Source organism: Heliangelus exortis, chromosome 29 (genome assembly GCF_036169615.1).
Source record: "Heliangelus exortis chromosome 29, bHelExo1.hap1, whole genome shotgun sequence".
In the NCBI taxonomy this organism is placed as follows: domain Eukaryota; kingdom Metazoa; phylum Chordata; class Aves; order Apodiformes; family Trochilidae; genus Heliangelus; species Heliangelus exortis.
In genome coordinates this window covers 3,798,076-3,809,095 of record NC_092450.1, presented here as the reverse complement: position 1 = coordinate 3,809,095, position 11,020 = coordinate 3,798,076, and the positions used below count along the sequence as shown (strand labels likewise).

Below are 11,020 nucleotides of genomic sequence, written 5' to 3'. Positions count from 1 at the left end.
GCCCGGAAGGCGGGAGAGAAAGGAAAGATTAAGAGCAAAACAAAACAAACCAGAAACAAATAAGCAATCAACTAAAAACCCAAACAAACAAAACCCCTAAAGTACGCAGCCAGGAGTGTCTTTTTTTTTTTTTTTTTTTTACACAAAACTTTTATTAAAAAAACCCCAACACCTAAACAATTCAAACACGGAGGGTAGCAAGGAAAAGCCCGAAGTGTTCTCCAAGCCGTGCTGGGGCCTTGGCAGGGGAGCTCCTTGCACCCGTGTTACCCGCAGCCACGCCAAGGCATCCAGGACAAGCAGTGGCCATGGGTGCCGGCAGTGAGGCTCAGGCAGGGGTTCCCTGTCCACTGCTGTCCTCTCCTGGGAGGTACCTTCCACTCCTCCAAATCCCCAGCAGATCCAGCAGTGACATTCGTGGCCTCATCACTGTCATCAGATGGCAAACGTCCCAGCTCCTTCCCCTGCGAGCTGGTGCAAGGCCAGTGGGTGCCCACAGCTGGGAGTGTTGTACCTGGCTAAATTATAGCAAAGAGCTGCAGGGGGAACTCCGAGACTGGTGTTGCTCCAAGAAGCCAGTGACAAGGCATAGGGAGAGGGTCCAGTGTCACCTGAGACGTGGTGAAGCAGAGGCTAAGTGCAGCCGTCGAGCAAAGGGACTGAGAGGACCAGGACCCCATCAGCTGTGGAGGGGTCACAGGCAGTCCCAGGTCCCCCCCACCAAATGTCTGTGATCCCATAATGAGGCATATTCCAGAACCACCAGACACACAGGGGGCTGTCGGAGATGATGTGGGAGGGCAAGCACAGAGAACAGAGCCCTATAGCACCTTGAAAAGAACATACCTCTGATCAGGCTTCAGCATGGGGGACAGCTTGGTGCCCACCAGATTGAACATGGAGAGGAGGATAAGTCCTATGGCTTGCACCATCCTCAATGAGCTTCGCCTTGAAGGGAAATTCTGTGACGTGACCCTCAGTGTGGATGGTACTGAATTCAATGTTCACAGGATCATACTCTGCTCCTGCAGCCACTATTTCAGGTCTGTGTTTGAAACCATAAGGGATGGGGACACACAGGAGTGCCTGGCCAGTGTCACACTGCATTGGTGCTTCCCTCAGCACTGAGTTCTCCTCCATCCCTTCCCCTGGTGACCTTGGGGAAGCAAGGCAGCCACTCACCCTGGCCAGAGGCTGTGACTGCTCTGTAAAGCTAAGAAACGACACAGCCTCCTGTGCACTGTGAGTGCCCAGACTGGTGCTGGGGGGGAGTCAGGGTTCCAGGCAGCAAAGCTGTTTTTAACCCCAGCACTGCTCTGTTGCTTTCAGGGCCTTGTTTTCCACCCACAGGAACAACGCAGAGGGCAGCGTGTACCACGTCCCTGGCATTTCCCAGGAAATGATGCGGCTCATTATTGAATTCGCCTACAACAGGACTGTGACTATCACCACTGACACTGTGGAAAGTTTGCTCATCGCAGCAGACCAACTTAACATCATGGGCATTGTCAGGCTCTGCTCCAAGTTCTTGGCAGCTCAATTATGCCCAGAAAACTGTGTGAACATCTGGAGGCTTACATGTTACTACTACACTCCTGAGCTGCGACATGCAGCCTACAAGTTCATCCTGCGTCACTTTGAGGAGACATCCGAGGTGTCTGCAGAGTTTCTAGACCTTTCCCTCAGTGACCTATTGCACGTCATCGAGAGCGACTACCTCATTGTGAAAGGTGAAGATGCCGTGTGCGAGGCGATTCTGAGATGGATTGGTCACAACCCCCAGGACAGGAGGCAGCACATTGCAGTCCTGCTGGGCAAGGTCTGTGCCATCACAGCGTGGGCCCAGGTGGCTTGGCAGAGCCAGGCATGGGGCAGCTCAGCCTGAGTTGCTTCCCTTTCCTTGTCAGATCAGAGGAGATGGCAGCCTCCGTTGGACCCTTCAGCTGTTGCTGTGTTGGACCATGGGTGGAAGGTTCTGCCCCGGGGTTGGGGTAGACCTCTTAAGTGCACATTTCCTCATGTTTAGAGCTTAAGTTTAACTGCTCCTCATATCCAGGAAAGGGCCAAAGTCCAAGTGGCATGAAGTTCTCACTACACAAGGCTTATGAGCATTTGCTAGACAAGCTACTACACAACCAGCAGCAGGCCTTGGGGCAGTCTCTGCCTCCCTGCAGGAAAGTAGCACAAGCTCCCTGCCCTGGAACACAAAGGTTTACCCTTGCACACCCCTTTCTGGACTAGCTAAAATCTACACGTTAAATTCTCTGGATCTCTAATAAGCTATAGACATCACTGTACCCCAAAAGCAAAGCCATCCAGCACTGGAGCTATCCACAAAGTGTACCAAGGTGTCAAGTATGGGCAGTCACACGTTAACATCCTTTTTGGATTTTTCAGGTTCGGATGGCACTGCTGGAAACAGACTACTTCATCAACTACCTCCAAAACCACGAGTACGTGAAGGACAACGAGGACTGCAAGGATCTCGGCATAAGAACGCTGATAGAAATGTACAACCTCAACGTGCACGGCCGCGCCTACCTTGGTTTCACCACCATGCTCAGCTGCCCTCGCCTGCCCGGCGCCCTCCTCTTCGCCGTGGGTGGCTGGAGCGTGGGCAGCCCCACCAACGCCATCGAGGTTTACGACAGCCGCGCCGACACCTGGCTGAACGTCACCTGCGAGCAGGAAAGCCCCTTGGCCTACCACGGCACCGCTTATCTGAAAGGCTTCATCTACGTCATCGGGGGGTTCGACAGCGTCGATTACTTCAACAGCGTCAAGCGGTTCGACCTCCTGAGGAGGACGTGGCAGGAGGTGGCGCCCATGCACTCGCAGCGCTGCTACATCAGCGTCGCCGTCCTCCACGGCTTCATCTACGCCATGGGAGGCTACGACGGGCAAACACGGCTCAACACGGCGGAACGGTACCAGCCAGAGACCAACCAGTGGACACGGATCGCATCCATGCACGACCAGAGGAGCGACGCCAGCGCAACCACGCTGCACGAGAAGGTAAAGGGGCTGTGGAGCTCAGCCAAGGGACAAACACAGACACCCCCCTGAGTTCTGTACTTAGATGGAAAACAGGAGCTGTGGGAAATGTGTGAGCTATGGGAGTAGGAAAGGGAACAAATGCTTCCTTTAAAAGGGTGAATTGTTTAAAATAGAGAGGAAGAAAGTTCACATAAATGTTATTCATTTATAACATTATCCTGGTTATAGATTATTATAGATAATATTATAAAATGATAACATTATCTATATCCTGGGGATATAGATATAGAGCTTTCCAGAGGCAGATTGACTCTGCAGAAACGCCAACCCAAGTGGCAAAATCCCAGAGGTGGTGTCACTAATTGTCACCTGCTGCCAGACAGGACTTTTCCCAGCCACAAATGAAATCCCATGCCTACCTTCTTCATGTAGTTCAGAAAATGAATGAAGAAGCTAAATCCTGCTGAGTAACACATTTAGTAATTCAAACCCAGGATAAGAGCACCCTCCCCATACTTCAATTAATTCAACTACAGCATTTTCTTTTCAATGTGTTCTCCTACCATGGGACTACCTGCTAACACTTTCCTCCTGTAACCAGGTGTATATCTGTGGTGGGTTCAATGGGTCCGAGTGCTTGATCACTGCAGAAGTGTACAATGCCACAACAGACCAGTGGAGCTTCATAGCCCCGATGACCACCAGCAGAAGTGGAGTGGGAGTGATCGCATACGGAAACGCTCTGTATGTGGTAAGGTGGCAGTGGTACCTCTGTCCTACCACCACCCAGCACTTGGTGGTACTTATTTTTGCTAATCTGCATTTCCCAGATTTTCAGGTAGCCGTTTGCTTGTGAGATTTAGGGAGGTCAGAGCCAGAATGGTTGATACACCTCCTGAGAATATTCTCACCTGTATGCTTTTTGTTATGAAAAACAAGTGGACAATTTTTAAGCAGCTGCAAAGAAATTATTTTCTGCTAACAGCATTAGCAGCATGGAGCATTTGCTTGGTCCTGTTTATCCTACCCATGTGCTGCATTTAAAGTCTGTGGAAGTGTAAAATCTGACAGTTGCACAAAATAACTTTTGGAAGCTGCAGAAAGAACAAGGGAGCAGCCTGCAGACAAGCATCGTGTGTTGAGACCACATGTCTCAGCAGTGCTCAGACTGAAGCCAGAGACAGGACCAGTTACCACCTTCCTGGTGTGCTAAATGGTTGTGCTGACATCAGGTGAGGAAAGGCCTGTTCCAACTCTGTACCTCGGGCATTCACAGGTAGGAGGATTTGATGGAATTAACCGACTTCGGAGCGCAGAGGTGTACAACCCCGCCACGAACACTTGGCGCAACATCGCCACGATGTTCAGTCCACGCAGCAACTTTGGGATTGAGGTGATGGAAGACTACCTGTTTGCAGTTGGTGGCTTTAATGGTTTTTCCACCACTTCCAATGTTGAGTGTTACAATGAAAAAACTAACGAGTGGCATGACATTCAAGACATGTCCATCAACCGCAGCGCCCTGAGCTGCTGCGTGGTGCCAGATCTGCCCAACATCCGGGAGTACCTTGCCAGGTGACACATGGAGAAGTTCCAAGGAAGCCAGGTTAAATTCTGGATAAGGAGCCTCACTGTACTAACAGCTCCACTTAGCTAATAAAGGCTTCAGCATGGCACGTGAATGTCTTCACTTATTCTAAAACAAAAACAATCGATACAAAGCAAAAGAATTAGTGTTTAAATCACCCGTTCTGTGGCACCACAAAACGTGTGTCTTGGCAACAGCCCACACAGCAACTTAAAAACCAAAATGTACAACAGAATGCTAGAGAAATAAAAGGTTTATTTTAATTAATTCACCTATGAGGCTTTAGCACAGTGTATTTAAGGTAAAGAACATTACAGTAGGATTTGTTTCAAACAGCCTACACACACATACTACTTTACCTTACTGGAAGTAAGTACAGGAGTGCTGCTTCCCCAGAGCAATCTGTTGAAGTCTACATTAATATCGACAGGAGAGCAGAGCTGCCGTGATCCACAGGGACATGGACCTATGAGGAGTATCTGACTATTAATGGTCTTCAAACATCTTGTTAGTTCCACACTTTACATACGTATTAGTAACAGGATTAGATTGTCAGGAGTACCTGCTTTATCAGACTTCTATTCAGGACTGTAAATTAGAGAGAAGATTTATACCGTAACATAATTTGAAAAGAAATCCAAGCCATAAACCACCTATTTTCAGCTTGCTTTTTTTAAGCCCACTGAATGGCACAACACACTATTGCAAGGTTGTGTTAAAAATAACCTAAAAAGTTGTAATTCTTTGTGACTCAGTTTGTCAGTAGTAATCAATCTACTCTGTGACAGACAAGCAGAGCCAGCAGTTCTGATTTTAATATTTACTGTAACAGAGAAATAATATATTGGAATAGGATAGCAGAATGCTCAGCATAGTTATTCATAATGCATGCTAAAAAGCTGGCATGTTCTCTTAACTTCTGGAGTGGTGTCCTACTATATGCAAGATAAAGTCTTATTAAAAATAGATACAAACCCAGCATACTAACAGAGTGAGAAAATATTATGTACACAAATGGCACCTAGAAATTCCTACAATGACAGGCGAGTGCTGGCAGGATGTGTCCTACTCCACTAATACTCTGAGCAGAAAAACAGGCCATGGAACATGCATTTTGTGGCATGTATTCCACATGAGGAATGATTGTCATAAGGAGGAAAGAAAACTCCTCCTGATGTTCCTTCACATTAGGGAGGCTCCAAGTCAGGCTTCTAATACTGAACTGAATGCACACTAGGATCTTACTGACATTTAACAAGCCACTATAAACACACAGAAAGAATTCCCAGGCTTTTGTTTACAGGATCATTTTATAAACACCCAGCAAGCTACAGCAGTCAAGGGCCACAAGGAATTTGTTATGTGATCCACAGGTTAGTGGGCTTAATTACAGCCAGTCAATAATGCAATTCTGCTGAACACCTATGAGTGACACAACACAGAGTTAGACTTGTCAGTTCAAAACCATGTGCAATGCAACTGGTCCACTTAAAGTCAAGGCCAAAAATGAAAACAAAAAACACAACAAAAAAACCCCACAACTACTTACAAATCCCACAGAACTGGCATAGTAAAGGTCAGAGCAAACCAGTGCTGTTGAAGAGTGCTCATCACTCACCATGCACAGGGAGCAGACAGTGCATCACACACAAAACCATGGCTGGCACTCACAAGCAAAGCTGTCCAGGCACTGTTTTGACATGGAGTGGAACACCCAGTAAACTACACAGCTTGTATGTCAGCCAGTTCTCATGGCAAGTATCAATTTTGCTTAGAAAAAGAAAGACTACAAGAAATTTTTTCTTGCATCTAGCTTTGTTGCATGTTAAACTAGTTAGTGTTCCAACTTTAATAGCAATCTCAGTATTTTTCCCTACAAACTGTCCAGACTTGCTGACAGGCTACAAGAGGGCTCTGAAAGAGCTGTGGTGGTTTGACATATTACCACCCTTAAACTGCTTGGTAAAAATCCCTACAGTGGGATTTCTTGTCAGCAGGATGGAGGATGTACACTATACTCAGCTGCTACTTTGAAAAATCTGGTGAAGTTATCTTAAAACTTGCTCCCACAAATTTAACTTAAATCAATGGGTTTAGTTGTAAAGGAGTTTTCACACTTCCATTCACAAACCCAGCAGTAGGAGCAGTAACTAATGCAGCCAAATTTGCAAGAGTTCAGGGACCAAACTCCACTGATTAACCCCTTGCTTACAGAACTCCAGGAGCTGACCTGGTAACAGTCACTTCTGAACACCAGCCTCAAACCTGAACCATTTCTATTTCCTCTCTGGCATTAGGCCAGCACTGTACTATTTAATCTGCCCTTGCACAGCAATCCAACAGGCAAATAAAACACAACACTGTTATCATAGATGAGTAAGCTGAGGCTAAAATGTTAAGAATTTCAAGGTTTGGGCTGTTTTTGTTTTGGGCAAGGCTAGATTACTCCATTACAAAAGGCAAGTTACTGATATCAGAAGCGGCAAGTGAACTGCAAAGTGGAGCATTAAGGGCTGTACACATCAGAGAAACCTTTACACATGATGTGGTTGAAAGACTTACCCAGAGTTTCAGATATGATCTAGGCTGCCTGCTGAATTGGAAAATGAGAAGTATCAGCTCAGAAAGCTAAACAATTAAAAAAAACAAAACAAAAAAACCAAACTGTTTAGAAGTTCCTTCGCAAAGAAGTTGCCCACATCAAAACCACCAGCAAATCATCATATGAACCAAGGACAGCAAACAGATTCTCTATCAGTGTTTGTCTACACACATTTTGGAACACCCTGGTCATCCTCCCTTTCCCCTCCCTGTGATATTGAGTTAGGCTGCATGGGAAAACCTGGAACATCCAAACAAAGGGAAGGAGGGGGAAGAGGAGGAGGTAGGAAGCACGCACTGAATCTGCTGGTAACCTCAACTCTGCTGGAGCTCTTCAGGTCAGGGAGAAGGAGTGTGCAGTGGGACAGTATCTGAGAGGCTGCAATACTTCAAAGGAAACATTCCATGTTCTGTTCCTTAGGAGTACAGCAGTAAGCAAACTCCAGCCAACCAGGGCAGTGGTTTATGTAAAACCACCTCAAAATGCCAAAAGGTACTTAAATCAGCTTAAATCTTCCCACCACAGTTAGTGGGGAAATTCAAATATTCAGAGACTATGAAAACTCAACTCTCTCATGCCAATATATTAGGGAGCTCTGCAGCAAGCTACTGTGAGCTCCTTGGGAAAGCATTCTGAAGGCAAAGGGTACTGATTGTCAAAGATAGGCTGGAAACAGACTCATGGGGGTTCTTCTCATCTCTTTCACTGCAATTAAATTGCATGCAACATTTGAGAAAAGATCTACCAAATAGCTCAGGTTTCAAACTATTGCTGTGAAATAATCACAACCTTACTAATGCACACTGATTGAAGTGAATAGTAAATACTGGTGCATGGCTACTTCACTGGTTTTCACTCCTTTTATCAGGCTGATTGTTGATCCAAGTTTCCAGTGAAGCAAAGACAAATTCAAAGCACCTTCAGATACACCTGAAAAAAATCTACTGCCTCAAGTTCTTTGTTTTAGCAAGTGTCTTGTGTTCTACCAATTATCCATTCTTACACAAACTCTGCAGCCTCTCAACAACACACAAAGTATTAAATATACATAGAAACATCCTGAAGTAATTTTATAAAGAAAGATTGTGCTTTTCTTTTCATATACAAGTATAACTATTGCACTTGCCTCCAACGTGGGAACTCTAAGTATGCTAACACCAATTACATGTGAAGTTTTAGTCACTGAGAAGGAGAGAATCAAAGGAATGTCAATATATAAGTGCAAACAAAACAGGTGCTTTGAAGCACACACAAACGTAACCACTAAATTATTAAGATAGAGATCCTTGATTTTCAAAATAGAACTCTTAGAGACTAACTCTACAGAAATCCTTGAAAACAAAGACCCTAAGAGAGGGAGAACTGACTTAATGAGCCCAGAGATATTTCACAGCCTGGTACAGGCTGCTGGGCACCACTAAGTAATACTGCTGGATTCACACAGTTGCTCAATTCCCACATATCCTCAATTTCTGATCTTAATTTTCATCACATAGAAGATGCTGTTGTTCTGCATCGAATCCCATCAACAACCTCGTATCTCACAAAGATACACCAAGCCTAACAAAACCATCTAGCACAGTATTTCCCAGATCCATCAGGAGTGATACTCCAGACACTAACACTCGATCTGCGAGCGTGGCATTCTCCGCAAGCTTAGGGAGTGCCGGTGTATTTCCTGCATCTGCCTTTCTTGCATTTGCCTTATTCTATCTTTTTGCCACATCAGATTTTGTGGCATAGGGTATCTCTGCGTTCCCTGCAAGCACCTGAAGGGGATTCTGACATGGCAGGCTGTTGCTCTGCAGCGGGGCTGAGGCATGGGGGGCAGGAGCATCCAACGCTTCCGCTCCGCGCAGTAGCGATACGCCTCCTTCCTGTACTGCTTGTCAATGTCATCGCTGTTCTTCCACCCCCCAATGATAAAAACATCATCTTTATAGTAACAAATAGCTGCTCCTTCAATGCTAAGAACCTCTGGGGGTAAGCTTTCCAGTATTTCATCTGAGGCCCTGCCAGAGACCTTTACCTTGGCTTCCTCGTTATCTATAGGGTAACACTTGGGGCAGCACGATGCTGTATGGTAAAAGTTTGTGTTAGCAACAGACATCTGAAAAGAGCAATAATTATCAACGAGTGGCAGAGACTCCACATCCTGCCACTGCCTTGTTTCAGCATCGAATCTGATAATAAATGCCCTCAACCCATCTTCACTATCACTGTCAACTGGGGTCCGAGCTGCAACATACACAAAGCGGTCCTCTACGGAAACGGCCTTGACATCACGGAGAATCTTTGGTGCTGACTCCAGGTTAAGCCACTTGTCCTGCTCAGGATTATAAATGGCCACATCTTTATAGCCAGGACTGAAATTGCCATGTCCACCAATACTGTAGAGGTTACCTTTGACTTCGATAAGGCCAAAAGAATGCTTTCTGGTGATCAGGTTTGAAACTTGCTCCCAAATATTTCTGTTTGGGTTGTACCTTTCTACAGTCTTGGCAAACCCTGGCTCCATGGAGCCAGCCACATACACATAAGACTCTGTCACAGCAACAGCATGGCCATCGAGGTGATTATGGATGTGTGGTAAGTTCACCCACCTATCCTCATCGATGAAATACCCTACACACTCACTCAAGTAATCTCCTCCCTCCGACACGCCGCCGATCACCATGATGACGTCCATGTTTTGTCCAAAACGTGGCAACAATGCCACAGGACAAGTGGAATGTTGTAGATTACCAGACTGTAAGTTTTCAGACCGCAAGGCATGACTCTCCACAGCTTCAGACACTAATTTAACACAGACTTCATTGCTAGACACCAGCCTCTCAGATTTGACGTGGCGAGTCAGGTAAGTGGGTTTCATCTGAGACAATCGAAGCAGTTTAAAGAGATCTTCAAAGTACCTCTCTCTTTCCTCAGGATTTTTCTGAACCCACTTCAAAACAGTCTCAAAGAGTATTTCTTCAGAGTCCACTGTGATCTCCGAGTCTGAGAGCCAATCTCTGATGAGGTGAAAGGGCAAAGTGTAGAACTCCTCATCCTGGATAACTTTGTGGAAGTTTCTCCTGATCATGTCCTGAGCTTTGAGGGCCAGCTGATTCAAGGAGTACATGTGGGCTAAGCTATGAACCGCCACGCAGTTGGAGAGGTTGAGTTTCTTCTTCAGAAACTCTCCACAGAACTCTTTTAACCGGGTCAGTAGAAACCTGCAGAACAAAAAGTCGGGAGATGCTACGGCCCGCTCTCGCCTTCCCCGCCCCGGCCAGCCCCCGGATCCCGGTCCCGCTTACCTGTCCGCCATCTCCAGCACCTCGTGGACGTTGCCGGGGCTGACGCGGATGGTGCCGGTGTACATGAAGCCGATGACGGCCTCCACCGTGTCGGGGTCGGGGCCGCCCTCCGAGCTCCACTTTTGCAGCTCTACGCGGCCCGAGCGCGACTCGGCAAAACCCCCGGAGAGCAGCGGCGTGAAGTACTCGGTGGCGGCGGCCAGGACGGAGCGGTGCGCCCGGTACTCGCGGGCCGCCCCTGGCCGCCCGCCGCCGAAGGCCAGAGTGATGTCGCAGTAGAGGCCGTGTCGGCGCTGCTCGTTCTGCCGCCAGGCCAGGTCGGAGCAATGCGCCGGGCACCCGAACTCCTCCGCTTCCGCCTCCCCATCGCCCCCGCCGCCGCGCTGCCCCGCACCCTCCGCCTCTGCTGCCGGCGGCCCAGACCCGGGCTGGGGCTGCGGAGATGCCGCGGCCGCCGCCATCTTGTCCGACATGGCGGCTGCGGGCGCTGCGCCTGCGCGGTGCGCTGCCCCCTGGCGGTGCCGCCTGAGGAGA

The 11,020-nt window shown here is 47.5% G+C and overlaps 2 protein-coding genes across 8 annotated transcripts; one reads left to right on the top strand and one right to left on the bottom strand.

The window, feature by feature from the left end:
- Window positions 1-196: 196 nt before the first annotated feature.
- On the bottom strand, window positions 197-10,992 carry KLHL11 (kelch like family member 11). 7 transcript variants are annotated; one of them, XR_011722883.1, is made up of 4 exons: window positions 10,487-10,992; window positions 4,945-10,402; window positions 847-4,693; window positions 197-518 (listed from the first exon to the last, which is right to left on the bottom strand). XR_011722883.1 is itself a non-coding variant. In XM_071728625.1 (2 exons), the coding sequence occupies exons 1-2, from the start codon at window positions 10,957-10,959 to the stop codon at window positions 8,806-8,808; spliced, it is 2,070 nt and encodes a 689-aa protein (XP_071584726.1). In that variant the 5' UTR covers window positions 10,960-10,992; the 3' UTR covers window positions 4,821-8,805. The 7 variants fall into 7 exon arrangements, 1 of the variants encoding a protein (XP_071584726.1); XR_011722882.1 differs by having other exon boundaries at window positions 197-3,111; window positions 4,259-4,693; XR_011722885.1 differs by having other exon boundaries at window positions 197-4,693; window positions 4,945-6,275; window positions 7,148-10,402.
- KLHL10 (kelch like family member 10) lies at window positions 865-4,673 on the top strand. Its single transcript, XM_071728631.1, has 5 exons — window positions 865-1,043; window positions 1,330-1,819; window positions 2,398-3,015; window positions 3,599-3,748; window positions 4,274-4,673. Exons 1-5 carry the CDS (start codon window positions 865-867, stop codon window positions 4,574-4,576), a joined length of 1,740 nt encoding a protein of 579 aa, XP_071584732.1. The 3' UTR covers window positions 4,577-4,673.
- Window positions 10,993-11,020: the final 28 nt, after the last annotated feature.

Excerpts from the sequence above, each read along its gene's own strand:
- KLHL11 (XM_071728625.1), bottom strand. The coding sequence starts at position 10,959 with ATGTCGGACAAGATGGCGGCGGCCGCGGCATCTCCGCAGCCCCAGCCC. Across the intron at positions 10,403-10,486 it reads GTGCTGGAGATGGCGGACAG|GTTTCTACTGACCCGGTTAA; the intron begins GTAAGCGGGACC and ends TTTGTTCTGCAG.
- KLHL10 (XM_071728631.1), top strand. The coding sequence starts at position 865 with ATGGGGGACAGCTTGGTGCCCACCAGATTGAACATGGAGAGGAGGATA. Across the intron at positions 1,044-1,329 it reads TCCTGCAGCCACTATTTCAG|GGCCTTGTTTTCCACCCACA; the intron begins GTCTGTGTTTGA and ends TGTTGCTTTCAG. Across the intron at positions 3,749-4,273 it reads ACGGAAACGCTCTGTATGTG|GTAGGAGGATTTGATGGAAT; the intron begins GTAAGGTGGCAG and ends GGGCATTCACAG.